The sequence below is a fragment of the Patiria miniata genome, unplaced genomic scaffold (assembly GCF_015706575.1).
Source record: "Patiria miniata isolate m_02_andy unplaced genomic scaffold, ASM1570657v1 HiC_scaffold_13, whole genome shotgun sequence".
Taxonomy (NCBI): Eukaryota; Metazoa; Echinodermata; class Asteroidea; order Valvatida; family Asterinidae; genus Patiria; species Patiria miniata.
Genome location: NW_024037051.1, coordinates 10,487,797 through 10,511,390, shown reverse-complemented (window position 1 = coordinate 10,511,390; position 23,594 = coordinate 10,487,797). Strand labels below are relative to the sequence as shown.

Sequence of the window (23,594 nt, the reverse complement as noted above, 5' to 3'; positions counted from 1 at the left end):
TTTGCATCCCAACTATAGTGTACATTGTTGTACGATTATAAAACATTCCCTACAACTCTAATACACATCTGACTTTACTTGGGACCAATGAAATTATCTATGGGTGGGGACCATCTGTAGTTGGGCCACCGCAATATTTTTATTTGGCGGTCCCAACTATAGTTTACATTGATGTACGACTATAAAACATTCCCTACAGCCTTGCGGCATGCATGCACGACGAATACACGGTGCCAGCGCTGCGGAACATTTTAATCCAACAAGATATATCAAGCTAGCCCCATACCAAGCTAGCCCCTTTTTCAGATGTCCATTTTTTGTGAAATTTCCAGATACATTTGCACACGTTTACGTATCAAAATTTCAACATGAAATTTCACAAAAATTAGACATCTGAAAAAGGCAGCACTTTCTGATTAGCCTATATAGAGGGTGAGAATGCTTCTAAAGCAAAAAAAACCTACAAAGTAAGCCTAAATGTGAAAATCAAAATTTGGCAAAGTCGACACGTTTTTGTACATGTGGATGTGTGGCCTATGTTTACGGAGGCAGTCCAGTAAATAGGCCACATTTATGGGGCTAATATCAAGCATGAAGCATCCGGCGCAACTCCAGTCCTATAACTATAGTTGGGCCGACCCAACTGCCGCACTATAGTTGGGACAGGCCCAACTATAGTTGGGACCGATGCGATAGTTGGGGCGTAACATCATCACTCCCAAACGGCGATCAGCCGCCGTCAAAATCCCCGGTACTATCCCTGAAACTAGGCCCAAAACATGCGAGGCGACTTGTCTCAACGGTCGACTTGTCTTTCCATTTATCGCACATACGGTCGAGTTGTCTCATTATCTCAACGGTCGAGTTGTTTCAACGGTCGACTTGTCCCGAGTCGAGTTGTCTCAACGGTCGAGTTGTCTGACCCCCACCCCCCTAGGCTAACCTAAAAATGAATTTTTCAGGGATTTCAAGCATGTCAAGACCCAGTGCCCGTTTAATATACAATGTAGATCTTTGCTTGGATGGGATCGAGTTGACTAAGGACCGAATTGAGCTGAGAGCAAGTTGATCATGTTGATGTGGGACCTAGCCCAGTGGACTCCTCCGTTGTGTACAACGCGACGGAGTCCAGGGTATAACGTTTTCATGTCATTGCGAACATTTGATTGAAAGCATTTTCTCACATTTTTACCTTAAAGAGGAAGCTCAACTGGCGTCTACATATTCCTTGTATCCTTAATCACTCAAATTCATGGTTGAGAAGTAATCAATATGTTCCAGGAATAAATTATTTAAGGAAATTATCCGCTAATTCGTGCTTCCGACTGTAAACATCTCGAACCGACTGCTCGTGTGAAGGCTTGCGCTTGCGTGCGCGCATGCGCGAAATGCGTAGCAACTGAATGGCTCTCACGCATGCGTATTAGAATTGTGGGCGTATGCAAGTGTGTTCGTCACGCCGGCCGTGAGTGTTGAATCAGAAAAGACATACAAAAGTTACGTTGCGACTTTCTGAATTTCCTCAAGACTTGTTTGCTCGAGTTGATCGAATTTCTGTAAGATGGAGAAGGCGATTAATAATGTAATGACGGAATGTGGCGTCCCGTACAATCTGAAGCCAGAGCAAATTCAGATCATAAGATCTGTCTTAGAAAGGCGAAAAAATGTGTTCGGCCTTCTGCCCACTGGATTTGGGAAGAGTGATTGCTACGGATGGTTGTCATCAATCATGGACAAAGTAAGTAACACTCATCAAGACACTTTAGAATGAGCTTTTCAATTTCTAAATACTTGTGTTTTCTATTTACTACAAATTGAGCAACCGAGAAAATGACATTAGGCCTATTATTTTTATTAAATGTAAAACGCCGACAGTACGCGCGTGCAAGAAAAAAACTATTTCCCATTCAAAGTGTAGGTTTTTCAAACATAACCTTCCCAGCATGGTGAACCTGAATTGCTGAACAGAAATTGTGCCTGTTGTGTGCGATGTTCAATATACAGAATATCCATCTTCCAGAAACACGCCGTCGATATTTGAAAATTTGATGTTTGTGACCATTATTTTAACTTGACCTATCGACAGCAAATATTTGTCAGTTCCAGATTTGTGCGAGTCTATTTTTGCGTGAATGCTTATAGCCTAACGTTATCATCTTTAAATTAAATCAGAACTGTAGAGAAAAAATACAGAGGACATTTTTAAACCGTGTTTCCAAAACAAACGTGATTAATTAATGAAGTTAAACATTCTGTGAGATTATGTAACAACGATATTACTGTACTAGAACTTTGTATTGTATTTGAATTGCTGAAATGAAAGGTATTGCATGAAAAGTGCTATCCTTTATTAAGAAATGAAGTTTCCTAAAACAAATCATCCTTATAAATTTGCCCATTAATGATTATAAAATCACCCTCATTTAATAGCAAAATTATCTAAAATTCTTTAGAAAAGTTAAGATGGAAGAATTTGAAGTGAAGGTATTATTACGACTATTAAAACAGAAAACATGACCGCGCAAACCTGAACCGTTCATCTCTTTTTTTCCAGATAGAGACTGATGTAGAGCACATCACCCTTGTCATTTCACCACTGAGGTCCCTAATGCTCGACCAGGTAGAAAGGTGGAGCTCCCGAGGTGTCACGTGTGCCGCGATAATGCGAGCTGATGAAATTGATGATGCTACCAAGGAAGGTGGGAAGATTGTTCAACACATTGAACACAGAATGTGACCATAAGACAATTTTCTCTGACGGAATAAGCGGGAAACCACTCAAACCTTTTGGGAAAAATTAGCGTACACAATTAGTATAGTATAGATTTTCTGATATCTTGTTATATTTTATTGCAGAAATTACGGAAGGGAAATTTCAACTGATATTTTCTTCTCCGGAGGCCATACTGCGACACAAGTGGTGGTCTGCCGCCAAAAGATGGGCAAACCGCCTTACTGCCGTAGTTATAGACGAAGCACACTGCATGACAAAGTGGTAGGATACTTGAAATTGCGTTGTCATTTATTATCCTTTCTTCGGTATTATTTAAAACAACTAAAGACCACACAAAAATGCATCCTGACATAAATAAAAGGACAAGAAAAAAGGCCTTAAGGAGCCCCACTTTTCCGCTCCCACTGGCTTATAACCCCTTGCAGACAGAGTGGGTTGAGAAGATTTTATGAAAATTATAACTATTTACTCTATATACTATTCTGGAAGCGGGACGGGTGAAGCGTCCATAAACAAGTTTAAGTCTGGTCCGAATTCACGATTCCACTTTAGAGTTTGAGGGGACCGTAATTGATGAGATAGATGGTCGATCTTTTCCAATTTGCCTTCGACGAGAGATGTTGAAGTTGAGCGGTCATCCCATACAAATGAAAGTGACCATACTTGCAAGGAGCATTTTTCACAACTCATATGCGTCTAAATCTGTGGAAACGAAGTCGATAGTTTGTCCGTCTTTTGTTTAATTTTTTTAAATGCATGACCAACTTTTCCCATTATTTTATCAGGGGGACTTTTCGAGATGGATACAAAAACATTTCAACCATCCGATCAATTCTGTCCCAACAACCCGTCGTGTGCCTAACTGCGACTGCAACTCAAAGCATGGTTGAAGACATCATACACACTTTAAATCTTGAAGTATCGTCTTTTGAAATCATAGCCGTGCTGCCTGACAGGTGAGTAATAAAGCATGAAACGAATTAAAGATGAAATTGTACAAAATTCCTCTCCTTAAAGACCGGTTCACACTTCACGCAAACGGAGATGGCAAACGAATTTTACGTCACGAAATTTCATAAAAATGTCGTTGCAGCCGCATCGAAATATGATCCGGCCGTAACATGAATTTGTTCGTGCATTCAAAAATTGTGATGTTTTTTTATTTGTCAGGCCCAACATCAAAATTCATGCTGAACGGGTTGACAATGCAAACTTTGCAGAGCAGCTTAAGTGGTACGCTGACCTGTTAAAGGGGAAAGAGGCGCCGAAGGCAATCATTTATTCAAGGTAACATTTCAACACCTCATATGGTTTTATATCTTGATTCACTTTTTTAATCATTCCTCTGGGGTATTATAATGATCTACTGTGTATTTTCTTTGTAGGCAAGTAAACGAAGTCGCAAACATTTATGCGTGGCTCATGAGCAGCCTGAATGAGATGGCCTGGGCAGGCTCAGATCGCACCGTCCACAACAGAATTGTGGAAATGTACCACGGCAGCACAGACCAAGAGAGCCAAAAACGGATTGTATCGTCCTTCGCCAAGTCGTCATCTCCCCTTCGATGTGTGGTAGCTACAATGGCATTTGGGATGGGGGTTCAAATCAATGACGTAGACTTCGTCATCCACTGGGGCCCCTCTCGAGATGTACTGAGCTACTGGCAGGAAGTTGGCCGTTGTGCACGAGACGGACGGCAGGGGCATAGCTACCTTTATCTTTATCCGCGGTCTGTCAACAAACGGATGGTTGACCATAGCATGATGGAGGTCTGTGCATCTGTAACATCAAACCAGTGCGTGAGGGCAGTTATCCTGCAACATCTATACGTCTCTGGCATGCAGAAACTTGTCAGGGGGAGCTGCCAACAATGTTGCAATGGGTGCGAGGAGTAATCTGTGTTGATCAGAAAAAGAAACGAGAAGAGAAAAATGCAAAGAGGAGATCACCCAATAAATGAATGTAAATAAGCAGTATCCAATCTCTTGTGTTGTCTGTTGTTCATTTGATAACGGAGATAACTGTAGTTTGTTTCAGTGCACTCTCTGGAGTGACATTATAAGTGCGGCTCAATTTCAGTGCTATATAATGAAAAACACATTTAATTTCCATGCTAAGCGTAGAGAGATCACAATTACTAGTTTACCTTTAGTCGGTTATATTTTTCCACATGTCCATAACTTCTGCGGTTTTGCGAAGCTTTCTCCCGAGCAGATCCGGTGATTTTATACCCGTGCTGTAGGCATATTCTTCAAATCCGCGATGATAACGGCCTGGGTGGTAGACGAACAGGAGGTCTTTTTGGAATTCTTTGACAAAATCCAGGACATCTTTCTTATTGGCGTGGCGTGTCTTTGAACCGTTGCCCTGAACTAAATCACCAAGCCCCCCGTCCGTAATCAGCCTGTCGATTTGCTTTCCGAAAGCGCCACTCATTTGGGCACAGCGTTGGACCTGCTTGGGGGTATATCGTCCTCGAGATCGTAGCAGCATGTCTTTAAAAGATATACAAATCATATTATTGTTACATGAATACAATTAAGGTCAGTTACAGATAACACATTGATCCTAGAGAAGATCTGTTCAGGGTCAAGAACATCATCATTGTATGTCGATACCTTTGAACTCGTTATTAAGAAATTCGTTCAGAAGATCCATGCCGATATTTGCCCCTTCCTTGCCGTGTACGTTGGCTACCCGATTCCATGTCATGTCATGACGAAGCCGCTCTGACAAAAAGCCACTGACACCTATAAAAAAAACATAAGATAAAATGAAATACCCATGAATTTCAATTCACAATATGCACCCGATGATTCGACACACGTTTTAAGATACCACATGGTGACTTTTTCAAATGACGGGATACTATACAGCATTTTGTAACATGCACGGTGGATATAATATTGCAAATGAAGCAAGGATGCAACAGACCTGTCAAAAACTGTTGTGCGATGTTCAAGTACTTATGATGCCGAGAAGACCAGAATTCTAGTAGATCCATCTTCCAGTGAGACTTCATTGTTTCTCCTTCCCCGTGTCTTACAGCAAACCTCCTTGCCAAATGGTTCAACCCACGCCACATCAGGGCCTTCGTATAATTTAATACATAGTCATCATGTTCTGTCTCCAGTGCACACTCGTCGCAACAGTACCATACCTCTATACGAACACATGCAGGAAAAGCAAATCTCTATTAATTTGGTATTTACATACTTATATTATGATAATATTATTGAATTTTTAATAATACGTATAAATAATAAAATAAAATATAAAAAAAAAAGAATGTAAAGTTCAAGTTTATCATCGGCCATATTGTGGCCTAGAAATTATATCCTCATATAAAAGAGTCATACATTACCCGGAAATGTGTTGTCAGATAAACACGATTTGTGATACCACTCCTGATTGCGACAGGCGTCCTTCAAAGCGCATTGAATCATTTCGCCGCCCTTTCTCTTGTGGCACCTACAATATATGTATGTGCCATCGACTTCACAATCGTCACAGCAAAACCAATCGTCGGTGGGTGCTTCGTCAAGACCAACACATGCGAGGTGGTACCAACTGAAGGGACATTGGTAGCTGCAGCATTGAATCATGGGTTCCTCTTTTTCTGTGCACGATGGAAAACGTTATTTCAATATTAAAAAAATCCATTGTGAATTGATGATGATGATGATGATATGTGGGTAGCCACATATCGTCAAGGTTTTTTGTATAAATTTTATAATTTGTTTCTAAATACGATTGATGTCTTTCGTCATCATCACCATCATAGTCATTGTTTTGATTGGGTCGGCGGGAGCGCTGGTTTTATAATTTGGAAACACTTGTAATTGCTACTACTCACCTTCATCACAACAACAAAATCCATAAGACTCTTCTGGGAAAATTGCCGATGACTTTGCGCTGGCATTGACCTTTCGGATGTCTTCCTTTTTAGGTGCCAACCAGCAGAAGTCCACTATTTGTTCTGCCAACCTCCTTAGATACTCAACCTTTTCTTCCATTCTCCCCGTAGACGGGAAATTTGCAGGCACGTCAGATATGGTATCAAGGTTGAGGATTGTCTTGGCGAACATGGTAACATATGCTTCTGTTGTAAACTTAAGAGGAAAAAACAAAAGGATAGATAAGGGGAATGGAAGCCAAGATGTAGTGAGAAGAAGCTGCTGATAAGCATTGTACACATACCTCTATTAAATCCCATGCATGTTGCACGTTCTGTTTCACATCAGTGCTCATCGATCGGTGATTGTAAAACACCTTCATGTGTGCGAGGCTCCCTCTGGAAGCAATACTGCTGCCACTGTACAGCATGTTCACTGTGTCCTAAAATAGGTGTGAAGAAAGTAGTTTTTAACTTCATTTAAATTATTTTGACTATCTCAATATTACAATTTAAATATTGAAATGAATTGATCACTTATCGCTGACCTATTTTTTTGGTTAGATGTTGGAATGATTATATAATATAGCGATTCATTTTAACAATTATTTTTCGCGGTGCCATGTCTAACGAGCCCGTAGACATCATCAACTTTTTACACAATTTCTGCCTGAATACATGAAATTACGAGAAATCTATCGACAAACATTACCTGTAGCAACAGTATTTCCTTGTGGAACTCCTGTGGTGTTTCTACGAGACCTTGTAGTCGATGCATTTTACTTTCCCCGTTCACTCTTGCCCTCTTTGCATGTACCATTCTCTCCACGCTGAGTCCGTCTCCGCTACATAGGATGGGGAGGACCTGACCATTGGGTTCCGGCACGTACGCATGTAGATGTTGCATTATCTGGATCACGCCAGCAGTTGATGCCGGATTGGCTTCCAGAACTCCAAGATTGACCTGATTTTGAGTAGTGTCAGTTATTTGTCTGTGCATTTTGGTCTGTATTTCACGTAGTAAACATGACATTGTTTATTTCAATGTTTTTATCTATTCAAACGATGCCAATATTATTTTATGCATTGTTTTTTCGCACAATTTAACAATACATTATAGTCTGTGTTAGTTTGGATTGTTTTTCCCCCGAAATAAAGATAAAAGAGTTATTTACCACTTCACTCTTGTTGCACATTTCAGTGGAGTACTGGTGTTTGCGTCGGGGGACGTGTCTCTTCATTGGGTCCATGACGGGGAGATGCTGCATGAGAATTTTCATTGTGAGATAGACCATCAGGTTCTTCAACTCTGCGTAGTCGTGATGTTGTGGAATGATGCATGGGATCAGCTGACAAGCAGGGATGGTAGTTGTGTCCATCAGATGGAGTGTCGGCACTCGGTTGTTGCAAGCAAATGACAGAGCCCAGAGCAGAAATTCGGCTTTCTTGTCTTTGCCTTGATGTTTACAGTGGGGATTAATTTGGACATTGTCCCAACATACGCCGTAACCTTCATCTCCTGTTTGCGACACTCTCCGTACTGCTTTTTTGTGGTTGCGATTATCGCTAGACTAAAGAAAAAACGTAAAGGCCTATAGTTTTTTTTTTATAGTATACAGTATTGCACATTTAATCTCATATATAATTAGTTATTGTCCTGCGCATTTTATCTCATATATAATTAGTTATTGTCCTGCGCATTTTATCTCATATATAATTAGTTATTGTCCTGCGCATTTAATCTCATATATAATTAGTTATTGTCCGTACTGTAATACACAGGGTGGTAATTCAACAGAGCCTTCTGTGCATTGTACATAGATTCACATAGTTATACCTCAACTGATGTTTTCCACTGGACCAGACAGTTGTCATGGTCAGCGGCGATGTTATCGACGTGTGCACGAGCAGTCTGGAGGCCCTGTGTTATCCCTAGACGGTTGAGCGTTTGGAACAATTTATGGGTACAGCCTTGCCTCCACAATTCAACACTCAAGGTAGCCTGGACGAAGTTGTATTTCCGTGGCGCTCGTGTGAAAAAGATGATCGACAGAATAGTGCCCAGACGCTTCTCTATGATGTTGTGTCCGGCCCTGTATAATAATATATTTTAGTGTGAAAAGCATTTAAGACCACAATGCATTGGCATAATTTTTAGTATAATCATGGGTAAATTTCCGGGGAAAACAAATTCGAACTGTCTATTCCCACAATGCATGCATTGGTTCATTCTGGCAGAAAATAATACGTTATTGGGTAGTGTCGAATGTGTAACATTTCGGAAATTCATTACGATCGCAATAAAATACTGCATGCATGCACGTCAGAAAGTTCGGAAAGAGCTCATACAGTGTTCACTGTAATCTTCGTTACCTTTTCAATTTGGCTGGTAAGGAGGCCTGTATCATTGCCACTAGTAGAGGCATCTTGGAATTTGCCTCTTTAATGAGGTCCTTCCACGCGAACTTTTGTAATCGTTCCAGTGTGAGCTTTCCACCGAAGATACCGGCATCTGCGTCAAGTCCTTTCTTCTTTTGACTGACTTCCCGAGCCTGAAAATTGAACGGAATTGTGCAACAACTCAGCGGGCATTTTGTTTTGTATAGTATAGTGTGACAAAATAAATACCCATTAAATTTAGCACTGTTAGCATATAGTATAAATCTCTAAAGGCGGTGATTTCTTACGACGAACGAGGAAGGGGGGGCAAAGATCAGAGAATGTTACCGTAATTTTTTTCGGGCTTTGCTCCATTTTTCGGCCCACAATATACTTATAATATTGCCCGCATTTTTTTCGTCGTAACAATTATTCCCGAAAAGTTATTCCCTTCTTGCCTTTTTGCAAAGGTGAGGGAAAGAGGAGCGGTGAGGTGTAAAGATAATTATCCCCGTCGGAATTCAACATGGTAACTCCGCTTAGCTCATTTAGAAAATTATTGGAAGATTGGATCGAGTATAGGCGCTGAGCAATTTAGAACTTACGACGTGAACAAATACCACTTGAGGGCTCATATGAGTAGAGGCTTAGCCCAGTGGGGGAGAATACTATAGGTAAATGCGTCCCTTCAACCAAAAATGTTCTTGGCATATCCCCGATGAACTGAAACATTTTACACAACACCAATTTGTTAATGTCTATCCACCGTTGTTGCACGCTTTCCATAAATTTCGCTATCACTTGATTAATTAGGTACAGTATTATAATATTTTTCTAAACATAATCACACGTTTATAAAACGTCCAGCGTAATACCCACTTATCAGAAATGCTTATGTCATATACAAATATAATGTAGATCAATAATACACAAATGAAAACAATCATAACGAATTTTTTAATCTTTATTACCTCTCGTTGAATCTGCTGGACACAAACTTTCCCGATAGCCTTCTGTGCTTTTTTGCTTCCCCTTATCAGGCATCTGAGCACTTGCGTGTATTTTGACTCGTCAATGAGTTTTTTCGCCGTTGTCTTGAAGTTCGTCTTTTGTCGCTTAGCCGGATCAGAAGTGGAGTTGTTGTTTTTCGGAAAGCTTCTTTTCTGTGAACCCTTTTTCTTTGGGACGGTCTGGGAAACTAATGTTTCCTTGCACTTTGAACACAGGAATTGTGTTTTACATTCATCTGGTGTTATGACCTTGCCGAACGCTTTTCTGAATGTGCCGGGGCTTGACAAAACTTTCACCAAATGCCTCTTATAGCCTCGCTCGGCTTTCTCAAACGTGGTCGTTTCACAATTTACACAAAATTTCGAAGATGAAGACATTGCAAAGTGCTCGATACACTTGAGGAAATTCAGAAAGTTGCAACTTGAATTTGCATGTGCTTGTCTGACGGCGTGACGAACACACTTGCATACGCCCACAATTCTAATACGCATGCGTGAGAGCCGTTCAGTTGCTACGCATTTCGCGCATGCGCGCACGCAAGCGCAAGCCTTCACACGAGCAGTCGGTTCGAGATGTTTACAATCGGAAGCACGAATTAGCGGATAATTTCCTTAAATATTTTATTCCTGGGACATATTCATTACTTCTCAACCATGAATTTGAGTGATTAGGGATACAAGGAATATGTTGACGCCAGTTGAGCTTCCTCTATAAGGTAAAAATGTGAGAAAATGCTTTCAATCAAATGTTCGCAATGACATGAAAACGTTATACCCTGGACGTCAGTCGCAATGCAATGTAGACGACGTCCAACCTGGGCTAATGTGGGACCGAGTTAGTTGTGTCGACTTCAGCCTGGCTGTGGCCTAAAGTTCCCGCCGCGATCATGGCGAATCAGTACACTCCACCATCAACATGATCAACGTCCGTTGCTTGGGCACGGCACATGCGACTGTTTTTTGTGGGCACATGGGCAAGGTCTAACTAGAGTAAAAACAAAGGAAAAGATGTCAATGTTTCTTACCAAAAAAACTGACTTCACACCATATTCTGATTTATTCACACTAGTTTTCTCGCGCCAGATTCTAGCGCAGTCGTAAGCGTATCCGCCATGTCCGCTGTGTCAGTATGAGGGCCAATCAGAATACAGCAAACTGGGAACGTCACGCACACGACAACCAATGAAATTCGATAGTTGTGAAGCGGTTACCCAGGTCAAAAGGTCATTGTTTGTGCACAGCGCCACCATGCGTTCATATTAATATTCGCTCCATTGTCATCCGAACTTCACATGGGCCGGGAAAAAGTATTGGGAAAGATTTCCATATATAAGAAGTTCACTAATTTTCCTCTGTATTGACTAACAAGCCCCCAGATAGCAATTTCATGTCATCAAAGTCAATTTGAGCAGTGAGAAAATACAAGCATTTTCTTAGAAAACACTTAGAATTTTCAGTCCACTCTCATAGGGTTTGTACACAGGGTGTTGAGTGAACTTCTTATATGGAAATCTTTCCCAGTATTGGGCCCGCCTGTTTCGCTCGTCCCCCCCCCCCGCCTTTTTTTTTTGCAGGGCGAACCCGCCTGTTAAGTCCCGGCCCGTCCCTCTAATGAGGTGATCCGAGTTCAAATCTCAGTGAGCCTCACTTCTTCTCATTTTACTTGGGCAGGAACATTTCTCACAAAGGACGTAAAGCCTAAAGCTTGGGCTTGTGTTGTGGAGAACAAGGCATTAGATATGCATCATGGTGGACCAATCAGAAGATGGGAAACGGATGTCGTTTGAAAAAAAGATTCGCCGCCCGCCCTGCAAATGGGCCTAGGCCTAGCGGCGCGGCGGGTGTACTGTACGAGCGAGTTTTTTTAATAGAGCCTAAAAGTCCAGCCGGCACTGGTGGCGCGTTTCCGGACCCCTCGAATGCGGTCCTACTAAAGTGCGTCAACAAGCGTCAACAAGCGTCAACAAGCGTCAACAAGTTTTAGTAGTCGTTAAGTGCGCGTCAACAAATTTTTTATAGGCTTTTGAACAATAAAAACAGCTTTATATGGTAGAAAAAGCAATAATGAACATCTTCTGCATATCAATTAAAGTTAAAATTATTTTAAAACTTGGTTTTTTGAACGCGAAATGTACGACGAATTTGTCGATAAAAGTAGGCCGCCATCTTGTTTATGTGTAGCTAGCCGTACTACGCATGCGTGAAGTGTAAAGAGCCATACTACGCATGCGCGAAGTCTACAGCGCCATCCAAACAAGATGGCGGCCTACTTTTATCGACAAATTCGTCATACATTTCGCGTTCAAAAAACCAAGTTTTAAAATAATTTTAACTTTAATTGATATGCAGAAGATGTTCATTATTGCTTTTTCTACCATATAAAGCTGTTTTTATTGTTCAAAAGCCTATAAAAAATTTGTTGACGCGCACTTAACGACTACTAAAACTTGTTGACGCTTGTTGACGCTTGTTGACGCTTGTTGACGCGCTTTAGTAGGACCCCTCGAATGGGACAAATGACGTGCATGAGATAGGAGCTCTCTCAAGCACATTTTGTGCATTATAATAAAACACATCTATTATATCTCTAATCTTAACAAAATACTGCATTCTACTCTTTTTTTTGTCAAGTGAGAAATAGGGTTGTTCAAATCACAAAATCTTTAAGTTATGTATATTTTACATAATATATATCCCATAACAATACATGTAATGTAGTTAACCTGCATTGCAATCACGAATACCATTATTGTACCATATCGTTTTGGTGGCCTTGTTTACAGGCCCGTACAATTTTCTTCTCAGCCTCAGAGCGCAGAACATTCTTTCTTCATTACAATTCTGAACCTTTATTGAACCATGGACCCGCAGCTGCGTCCATAACCTTGTAGGCTCCGGGAACATCAATGGCCGCCGCGGATGCTGCGTTTTGTAGGTAAAACTGACTATGTGGGGGAAAAACACCCAAAACTTAGTACAGTTTGCCTTTCTGGATCTGGATCTGGATCGTGCAATAAATTTGTCTTCCAAAATAATAACTTACTTAATTTCCCGCCACACGCAACATCAGTATTTGATTATACGAACGGGGCGTTCCTAATTCAAAAGATAAAACTTATTGTTGTTTTTTTTTGCTTTAAGCTTGCCTTGGTACGTGTAAAGAGCGTGCGTGATGTGCGAATTGTCCCAAGGGAAATCTCACAAGTCATCTTATAATTATCAAAAACACGTAATTCAATTCAGTTTTTTTCCAGGTTGCTACATAGAGACCTTCAAATGATTGTATTACGTGGAGTACATAATCAAGAGACGGTCCTGATGACGCACGCGCTAGCTCCGCGCATAAAAAGGTAATTGTTTCTCTACAAATCGTCACTGTGGGAGTTTGCGCTGATGTCGGTGGTCGTTGCACTGAGAGCAAAACCGCACAAACCACGCCCCAAGCTCGGTTGAAGCGGTACACCGTTCCAGACAACTTTACAGAAGCTCGCAGTCTTTCGCAGAGGCAAACCGAAATCTAAACTGAACAAACAATTATTCCTTAGTTGCGATGGCGTCAAATCAAAATTTGTCGAGTGGCGATTTTGAGAACGGTACGGGCGATGAATGGCCTGAGTCCGGCGTGGCGGTCAGCCCTTCACTCGGTGCAGTCAAGACAATTATCGCCTGCCTCGCAGTTCTAGGTAACAGCGTGGTCATCATCGTTATGCTGCTCCGGCATAAGATGTTCAGCTCCTTCACCAACCGTCTCATCCTGCACCAGTCCTGCATTGACTTGGCTGCCGGGCTGGTGTTTTTCTGCAGTACGGTACTCAAGAGCCCCAACACCGTTGTTGTGTCTAAGGAAGGGAACCTCTCCGACAAACTGATCTGTAGCTTGCTGTTCTCTGATTTCTTCCTGTGGTGCTTGAACGTTACGTCTACGTATAACCTCGTCGCCATCTCACTGGAGCGGTTCGTGGCGACTTGCCACATGGCGAAATGGCGCAACTCGTGCACTAAAGCCAAACTGAGACGAGGCGCCATGGTGACTTCCTGGGTCGTGGGCTTCGTCTACTGCTCCCATATGACACTCATGGTGGAACCTGTCCAAGGGCGTTGCCAGTTTGTGCCGATAAGCCCTTCTCTGAAGATTTGCATTGGCGTGTTGGCGTTGAGCATAGAGTACGTCGTGCCCGTTCTCATCATGACGTACTCCTATGTCAAAATACTGACCATGCTGACGAAGAATCTTGCGAATCCAGTGAACCCTCGACAGCACATCATCCGTAGAGCTAAAAAGAACATTCTCGTTACGATCCTGCTGGTCATAATCGTTTTTGCGATCTGTTGGACGCCGACTGAGTGTTACTACGTGGGAACGCTCCTACTTGACCTACAGCCGAACGAACCCGTGTACACCGCCTTCACCACGCTGCTGGCCTGCAATCTCTTCATCAACCCGATCATTTACAGCTTCATCTACAAACACTTCCGGGCTCAGCTCAGTGACCTGTTAACGCTAGGAAGATATCGTAGGAATCGCGTCGAAAATATCCCTCAAGGCTGAGGTGGCCCAACTTTCAATAGTTAGGCCTACTTCATATTTGACGTCCAATTTGAAGCAACCAAAGGGAAGCGCAACTTTGTTTGTAACATTAATGACGCAAACGATCGAGTCACACGTAAAACGGTACCACTGGATACGAATCCAGTCATTCTTAAAGGGGTACTGCGTCATGAAATCCGCGAAATGTTCATGTTTTTGCTTGTTTGCGTATCATATTTAAAACATCTGGTTGAAAGGAAACCAACCTGATGTCTTATACCGTTCTCGAGAAAAGACGAAAATTTTTTTTGTTGTTTACATCGGACACAACGGAGTACGCATACGTTTTTCCTGCCGTTTCAGTCAATGTACACAATACACGTTGTGTGTGTCACATACAATTGCACACACCAGTAGTGTGGTTTAGTACACGTCCGCAAAAGGCGAACACTTTATGGCTAGAATCACAACTAGCATGAACAGCCTGACTTTTTGGGGTCGCAAAAGTTGACCCCGAAAGTTGTTCTCGCACGCATAACACAAGAATAAAAAACGCCCAGTTTTTAAAGATAGTTGTGTGGATGTTTATTTCCTACCTTTAATGTTCTTTCCGAGTAAACAGCATTCCGTTCAAAGCGCGTTTTGTAGCCCAATTGGGCTCCGTTCCAGCACGGTCGTCGTCCCTTTACTGCCGAAGCAGTGATCTAACTCCATTTGAGTCGTCGAGTCGAGTCGAGCCGAGCCGAGTCGAGCCGAATTTGTCGAAGAGCACGTCTTGAATTTTTTTTTTTATTATTTCAAAATTCTTCGTCAACCGTTGAGTTTTTTTTTGTTTTCTTTGTTTTTTTTTAAAAAGAGGAAAAGAAAAAAAAAGAGAAATAATCTAGGCGATATTTCCAAAAAAGGGGGTCATCTAGGTCATTTTTAGTGGAAATATGCCTAATTTGCATAAATCTTTAATACCTGTCGTTTAATATATTTTCCCCCATATTTTGGGTATATTTTGTTGTTATTTTATTTTTTGAAAAGTTTAGTTTGGTGATTCTACTTACACTTCCTGACTTCAATAACATTTTCTAAAGCATATAAGTGGCTGAATAGTTATGAGGACATAGAAACAATCCCAAATGGCTATACCCTAAGGTTGCGCACATTTACTTTTCCTCAGATATCATCAAGTAGTCTCACAAAACATCAGTATTAACCCTTTCACTCCCACGGGCTCCGTTTGGCACCAAGAGTCGACGCCACTTCCTTCCTTTTGGCATTTTGCGAAAATGTAAATAGCGCCCCTCTCGACGAAATGCCGGCATTATGCGTTGTGTTTAGTTATAACTCCATGCATATCAAACAGACTACTCAATTATGTAAATATAAACATTATTCCTCCCGCCTCTTCATGTAATTTTTTTTAAAATATCGCCTAGTCTAAAAAAAACTAAATTAACACAAGCGACCCTATATTGGTCATGTGGAGAGAAGGTGATTTTTGCTTTAAACTAATTAAAGTGCTTCATTTGAAAAATATGTACATGTAATGTCATTTTGTGTGATGAATTCATGCTAACATTTTGCACCTGCACGTCTTTCCCTTTGACGTATTTTATAACGTCTTTGGAAACTATTGAATTGCGTTATATATCATATGGCTCGGGCAGATGATTTTGTCAATTGGTTATTCTGCAGGCACGGGTCTTGTCCAGGTTGGGGAATTGAGTTGCCGATATGAACGGGGCCCGATTGCATACTCGTGCTTTGGGAAGAAGGACATTGGTGGCCTCGGTTGTTTTTATTTTACGCGCTTTAGGGGTGGGTCGGAGGGGGGGGGGGGGGAGGCGGGTTATTTCCATACTACCCCTAACATCCTCGTACATTAGCTGCTGGATGGACTAAGGTTGTTTTGATGCGCTTTAAGCCCGGTTCATACTCCACGCGAATGCGAATGCGAAGCGAATTTGACGTCATGGCACGTTTGCTGCGAAATTCGCTGAGTTAAAATGTGTTCAACTTTTACGAATTCGCAGCGCGAATACTTGCCATGACGTCCCAAATTCGCGTTCGCTTTCGCTTTCGCGCCGAGTATGAACCGGGCTTTATGCATAAATGATTTCGATGTTTAATTGAGTGGTCGGGCACAACCCGACCACTGTCTTGAATTGTTCTCACAAATCTTCTTTCTTTCCTTTTTTTTCCGTACGGCACTTCTCCGCGGGTTTTCTCCTAAACGGTTGATGGTATGAACTTAAAACTTTAAACATATATCGACCCTCATCCCGAGTGGTGCATATTACTCTGACGTCACGATGACGTCATCGGGTGTCAAATTACAAGCGAATTTCGTTGAAAAAATGACCGTCTTCTTTTGCCTATTACTCTTGAACAAAATGATCAACTATGTTCCAACCTTGTAATTAGATAAACCATTAATTGATACGTGAACTCGCTTGACCTTTACTTCCGGATCAACCGGAAAGTCAAAATTAGGTGAATTTAGAATACAGACAGAAGCCTCAAAATCAAAACGAACCGAATTTCTTCCAAACGATTTACGGGATAATAATAAAACCTGGTATGAACTTCAACGCCCATCCGAAGATGTTAAAAACAAATCTGACGTCATCATGACGTCATTATGTATCAAATTACAAGCAATTTGAGGGCCAAATTTGTGAAAATAGTTTCAGCTATATCTTTAGAACTAAATAGAGTATCGTGTTCGTTTTTGCGTTAGGTTGTAAACGATGCCTCGGGCAACAATTCTTATTCCCTAGTACAAAACCGCTTGACCTTCACTTCCGGTGTTACCGGAAGTGCAAGAAAAATTGAATATAACTCTAAAATGAAAGCATTTTACTACAGACAAATACATTATGTTAGTGTTAAGTGAGGAATGCCAAACACAAAAACATAATTTTGACGTCATCCCCAAAAGGGCGCCCTCTAGCGGCACATCAAAAAGAGTTTAATCTTTTCAAATTTAAAAACCCTCAATCAAAATTCTACCACATGGCCCCTTCATATTCCGTTAGCAACCACAAATGAATTTGCAAGATTTTAAAATCATGACGTCATTAAACCGGAAGTTACCGTAGGGAGAATTTAACAATGATCATTTTGTTAATTTCCACTTCATTTGATCCCTGTCTCATGACTTTGTTCCTAGTCCAATTTATGACATCTGCTACACTTAAAGTTGACCTTTTGCTTCCAAATACTATGACGTCATCTAACCGGAAGTTGGGTGTTATTATTACACACACTTAGAATGTCCATATTTAAATGAGTTATTTTAACTTTATGTTTAACGGGTATTCTCCTTGAACTAAATCAGTATTTCCTTCCCTTTTTTTGACTGACGTCATCAAACCGGAAATAACTTGTACGTAAGCCGAAAATGTATACGGAAGTTCAAATTTAATGATCCTTTGTTCTTACCCAAAAAATATTCACAACCCAACTGGATATTGTTTCACAAAACAGTTGTCTACCGACCACTCTGCGTGTGTAACAACAAACGCGAACCTCTAGTTTGATTTGGTTCACAGTTTCGAAAGAAAACCTCAAAACTGAAGACTGTGTGCCGTTTATGACATCACAGTATCATCTCTTTAACCACAGGTGAATGGAGTTTGCACAGAATAGTGTCCGGTGTAAAACGCATGTAATAGTCTCTTTCATTTATTAAAATCTGTTGTCAAAAAAAATGGTTCTGCTTCTGGTTATCATACGTACCCTATTTTGACAGCCCCTACCCTAATTTTTTTTCGGGGGGGGGGGGGGAATTGGGGAAAAAACCCGAAAACCATCAATTACTACCTTAACCCTTGACTACACGTAGACACCTCAATATGATGTACACAAAACAATTGTCCCCCAAAACATTTTCCTATACCTCACCTATTTTCAAATGCCATGTAATTGGAAGCAGAAGTATTTTTTTTTTGGCCTAAACAAAAAATGTCACTGTGAATAAAGTCTGGTTTCTATGTTCAAAAGAACAGCGGTGACCAATCACCAATGCACAAAATAAATCTTCTTCGACGTCCGCAAAAGGCGAACACTTTACGGATGAAATCACGACTAGCACCCAAACAGCTCGACTTTTAAAAACGCCCAGTTTTTAAAGGATAGTTGCAGCCACATGGTTGCGAAAGGCGATTTCTTAAGATTACGTAACACTTTATTTTGAATGAAACTACATGTACACAGACGTACATGTTCACAATGGCGGGTGAAATATTTGACAATTAATTTCTCCCATTTGTAAGACCGTATCTTCATCACGCAACTTTCAGGATTTATTTCCCCTAATGATCTAAGTATGGCCTAATGATCTAAGTATGTGATGCTAAAAGTCGTCGAGATATGTTCATTACTTTTCGTTGAAATTGGAAAAATAGGCTTGGCTACGTGCAATTTTGAATATTGTAACACTGGCGTGCGCAATATCTTTCAATCTTTTCAAGCCTCACGAATATTAATGAGCAGTGTTGTAGTCGAGGCCACAACCTCCGAGGCCGAGGCCAAGGCCGAGGCCACAACCTCCGAGGCCAAGGCCGAGGCCGAGGCCACAACCGCGAGGCCAAGGCCGAGGCCACCACCTCCGAGGCCGAGGCCAGCTATCAAAACACGTAATAAAATATAAATCACTAAAACAAGGCTAAGATTATGTGGGAGTTTTAACATCTTTTTAGTTGAATTCACTGAGTTTTCAAGTGCCTGGCTTACACATTTACAGCTTGCAATGGGTTTCCTGTTAATATTGTAGGGAGTCCGGCGAATTTTATTTTTTAAAGAAAGACATCTGAAGTTTTGTATCACTGAAAGCAAATTACACAACAAAATCTACAACAATTTAAATGGCCAAATTTTGAGTTTCTATTCTGTAAGATTTACATCATTTACTTTTAGCATGTTTTATAAATCTTATTTTCAAAACCTATCAAAATGCTTAATATCATAGGAATCCCCATTAAATAAACAACAACTTGATTTTTGAATCAGGTTTTTACCACTCATAACCAAAAAGTTACGATCCCCCCGACCTTCGCACTGTCCAGGCGCGCGCCGAGCAAACACCGCGATGCGACCAGACCGGCCGACCCGACTCATCATAGGATGGACACCAAATTGACTGACATAGGTAAATCATACAGTAACAAGAAAGCACTCAGCGAGTGCATACCTCCGCCAAGGCTAAACAATTAATTCCCGCCATATTGTCAGTACACCAAAGAGAAATATCATAAATGGTGAAGAATCCTTAATAAAAATAAATCCTGGTTCCAGACCCAGATCTGGATCACTTCCACAATCTAATCGATTTGTACTTGTACTAAGACCAACCCTTAAAAATGTTTTAAAGCAAATTCGTCCATAGCTCTTTGATGGCGAAGGTAATAACAGAAATCGTATGTAAGCCTACGTCAGACAACTATTTTTAAATGCCCATCGTCCAGCGACACTAGTATCGGGTGAAACCATTGGGCAAAAGGCCATATAATGACTCATGCAAATGCAACGGTGAAAGAGACATGCGAATATTGAGAGAGCAAAAATAAGAAATACTACAGAGAGCTGACAAACAATTATAACCGGAACAGTTGCGCGCAAGAAATCACCCTTCTTATATAAGAAGGGTGATTTCTTGCACCCTTCTTATATAAGAAGGGTGATTTCTTGCACCCTTCTTATATAAGAACGGTGATTTCTTGCGCGCAACTGTTCCGGTTATAATTGTTTGTCAGCTCTCTGTAGTATTTCTTATTTTTGCTCTCTCTAATACATGAACATCCCCTTTTGAAAATTGTACGAGTAGGCTACGTCCATTTGTTATTTTAATGATGCCATTTGGCACAGAACCAATGGGATTTAGATTTTTTTCATTACCAGAAAAGCACCAAAGCATTAAGTTCTGCATCTTATCAAAACATATTTAAAATTGTAAGTAGGACTAGATCAATTAGTAAGAAAAAATGAAAATAAAGTTCCCCTGAAATACAAAATAATAATTTAAACGGACTGCAATTGTTTATTTTAATGTTGGTGTACATGTCAAAGTTGGGTTTAGTTTTCCTTAACTATAATGACATTGTTTCCTTATTCTGTAAATTTGAAGTAAAAAAGCCAAATTTTTTTTTTATGATCAAAGTTATGAGCTGTCATCATTAAGAACACCATTCGACCATGAAAACAATCCAACAGTAACAAGCATTTGCTATGTTGTCTAGTAAATGCTGAACAGTAAAGGAAAACTTTTATTCATACGGAATAGAAATTAGAATCAAGCATTTGCTTGTCCTTAATGCTTTTACTGCAAAGTAAATGCTTTTACTTTTTTGCTTAAACCTCCTACACTTGCTAGTTTTTACTCACTTTTGGGTTTTTGACCCACTGTATTTTGTTGGGTATCGTGCTTTCTCGGCAACAACAGCGTGAGAAATGTTATTAAAAACGATCTAAATCTGTAGATTTTAGCGATTACATTTCACAAAACTGGAACTTTTCTTTTCTGTAGACAATGTTTTCCTTCTGTTTTCATAGCCTTTTTAGATGTATATCAAGCACTGAAACTCGGATTCATAATTAACGTTTAAGTGGCGCAACTTTTTCAGAATAGGCGACTGTGCGGACATCCGGATTTTTTTCTAAATTGCTTTCTAGCTCCCAGACCTGTATGTTCTAAATTGAAACTCGATGGTTCTCGAGTCTGCAGTGCTGATTCGTAAACACATAGCAACTGATGGAAAACTGACCATAACTCCGCCCCGATCTATTGGCGCCAGTTCGTGCCCGTGGTGGTTGCTCAGTCCACCAGTCACCACGCATACACGACTTGACCCGACTCGAAAAAAATGATTGTTCTCCCGTTTTGTATCCTTGTGGAGGCATTTCTTTGTTACATGATCTGATACACGGTACCCTGTGGAGACATTGGCGTAACAGGGAACACAAGATTGTATACGTCTCCACATGGCAATTTCCGTATCAGGTGAATTCGTATCCACAAGGTTATCACGAACTAGACATCTGTAGCAAATCGAAGTACGGTGAGGGATAGTAAGTCCGAATTTCAGCCCAGGAAATTAATTCTGGTGAAATAGATTACGTGTGCGCTAATGTATGTGCACGTACATAGGCTCTACGCGAATTTCCTTTCATTTTCACCGTCAGCCTAAAAAATCGTTTTCTTTTAAAACATACTAAGTAAATTTTGATGAGTTTATAGTTGCAATATGCGGCGCTACAAAATTAATTGTTTCTGAACATCCAAACTGAACAACTGAGTTCGGTCGGTTCGGTTCGGTTTAGTTCGGAAGTGCCGTACGCTCAGCGAATTTAGGTTGGGTTCGGATGCAGCTAGCACTACAGAAAACTTCAATATTTTTCCCAGATTATAAAAAAATGCAATGAGAAAATGAAAAAAAAAATGGATGAAAATTAGATAGATGGTACAATGAAATTCCAACAAACATTATGACATGAAAACAAATAATTTCAATAAAATCAAAATCTGAAATAATGACATCTGGAACTTGTTAAATAAAGTAGACAAAACGTCCATTAATATCGTTTTCACTTACTTTTATCAAAGACATTAAAGCCATTCCAAAAATTGCAACAAAATTATATTTCAATAACAAATTCATATATGATATGACAATGTGACAAGCAACATGAATAAATGATTTTCAATAATATGTTTTTTTTTTTACAAAGCTTTTAAACTGCGGTGCACCTCACTTGCAAAGCATGGTGGATGGCAGTGCATAATTTCATCTTTACTTGAATTATTTACAGTGCGAACTTTGCAAATGTCTAGAAAGCCAATGAAAGTACCGAGTTGTCAATTACCACACAAACACATTTAAAAACAAACCTTGTAAAAATACGCCAACAATGAAACAAATACGGGTCGATTAAACTCAAATTTCACCTTAAAATATCATCAGTACTGTTCAATAATATTTCGGTGGTCTTTGGAAAGAAACTCAGGGTAAATAAAATTGATAATAAAAAACTTAATCTCATGAAAATTTTCTTTAAGATTTTCAACAGCCCTTTATAGTAAGTCTGTTATTATTTGCGTATACAACATACCATAAAGACATATTTTAGTGTACTATTTCAAATATAATAACACTATATATTCAATTTCATGCTAGGTAGAGTTAGCCCCTACCCCAAAAAGAAACAAATAAAAATCGATAAATTTTAAGAAAGCAAGAAAACAACAATAAAACAGGTTTTGGGGAAATTATACAAATAAGTTGAGTGTTATATCTGCATATCAGGTAGTGCAATTGAAAGTGTAGTGTACCTTTGCATTTGGGATGAATAAAGCCTTTTAACCAGTTCCCGCTGGTTACGTGTATACCTATAAAGGTTTTATGGTATTCGGAATGGATGACGGATAAACACGCAGGGAGCGAGGCCGGAAAATATCTGTCAGCGACCCGCTCGCAGCGAGTGAGGCCGGAAATATGAGTGTGCTGCCCGAGGGTGATGGCTTCAACCCTTCCTGGCTTGAGGTCGAGTGAAAACATATCCGCGCCTCGTTCAGTTCTTGTCCAAATAATCCCGGCGTGAACTGGTTAAGCACATCACTCTTAAGCGGAGAATGTCATGGTTAGCATTAACAAAGCAACAAAATTGCGACCTGTTTCTCAGACACATTTGAGAAGTTCAAGTGTGACTACCAGATGATCACATAAAAGCCAGATGTCATGTACCCTTGCAAGATCAACTCGTAAGATATCCCATGACCTTTTGAAAATCACTGCTGCTGCTGCTTAATAAAACATAACAGCACCTTTAGGACAATAAAATTCCACAACTTTTCCATGACCAAATTATGAAAATCCATGACCTAGTTCTTCAAAATGCAGATCAAAACTGTAAAACTTGTTCTGTGAAAACTGCTTAACAGAAACAGAAAAACAACAAAATAAGGCAGTAAATGTCTTTTGAAATCAATGCTTGTACATGTTGTATCAGCGAAATTTGTTGCATTTTGTCAGGTATATAAATCAGATTTCCGATGCTAA

The 23,594-nt window shown here is 40.3% G+C and overlaps 3 protein-coding genes across 3 annotated transcripts; 2 read left to right on the top strand and 1 right to left on the bottom strand.

Moving 5' to 3' along the window:
- The first annotated feature begins 1,575 nt into the window (after window positions 1-1,575).
- LOC119721244 (Werner syndrome ATP-dependent helicase-like) lies at window positions 1,576-4,888 on the top strand. The gene is made up of 6 exons (XM_038191226.1): window positions 1,576-1,738; window positions 2,555-2,699; window positions 2,857-2,995; window positions 3,520-3,690; window positions 3,905-4,021; window positions 4,120-4,888. Exons 1-6 carry the CDS (start codon window positions 1,586-1,588, stop codon window positions 4,628-4,630), a joined length of 1,236 nt encoding a protein of 411 aa, XP_038047154.1. The 5' UTR covers window positions 1,576-1,585; the 3' UTR covers window positions 4,631-4,888.
- Window positions 4,541-9,346, bottom strand: LOC119721568. Its single transcript, XM_038191647.1, has 11 exons — window positions 9,004-9,346; window positions 8,468-8,723; window positions 7,806-8,201; window positions 7,343-7,594; window positions 6,936-7,073; window positions 6,592-6,847; window positions 6,100-6,354; window positions 5,670-5,897; window positions 5,354-5,485; window positions 4,882-5,230; window positions 4,541-4,631 (listed from the first exon to the last, which is right to left on the bottom strand). Exons 1-10 carry the CDS (start codon window positions 9,054-9,056, stop codon window positions 4,884-4,886), a joined length of 2,313 nt encoding a protein of 770 aa, XP_038047575.1. The 5' UTR covers window positions 9,057-9,346; the 3' UTR covers window positions 4,541-4,631; window positions 4,882-4,883.
- A 4,223-nt stretch (window positions 9,347-13,569) lies between these two features.
- On the top strand, window positions 13,570-14,568 carry LOC119721567 (melatonin receptor type 1B-like). The gene has a single exon (XM_038191645.1). The coding sequence runs from the start codon at window positions 13,570-13,572 to the stop codon at window positions 14,566-14,568; it is 999 nt and encodes a 332-aa protein (XP_038047573.1).
- Window positions 14,569-23,594: the final 9,026 nt, after the last annotated feature.

Coding starts and splice junctions, on each gene's coding strand:
- LOC119721244 (XM_038191226.1), top strand. CDS start 1,586: ATGACGGAATGTGGCGTCCCGTACAATCTGAAGCCAGAGCAAATTCAG. Junction 1,739..2,554: donor TGTCATCAATCATGGACAAA/GTAAGTAACACT, acceptor CTTTTTTTCCAG/ATAGAGACTGATGTAGAGCA. Junction 4,022..4,119: donor AAGGCAATCATTTATTCAAG/GTAACATTTCAA, acceptor TTTTCTTTGTAG/GCAAGTAAACGAAGTCGCAA.
- LOC119721568 (XM_038191647.1), bottom strand. CDS start 9,056: ATGCCTCTACTAGTGGCAATGATACAGGCCTCCTTACCAGCCAAATTG. Junction 7,595..7,805: donor TGTGCAACAAGAGTGAAGTG/GTAAATAACTCT, acceptor ACTCAAAATCAG/GTCAATCTTGGAGTTCTGGA. Junction 5,231..5,353: donor TCTTAATAACGAGTTCAAAG/GTATCGACATAC, acceptor TATCTTTTAAAG/ACATGCTGCTACGATCTCGA.
- LOC119721567 (XM_038191645.1), top strand. CDS start 13,570: ATGGCGTCAAATCAAAATTTGTCGAGTGGCGATTTTGAGAACGGTACG.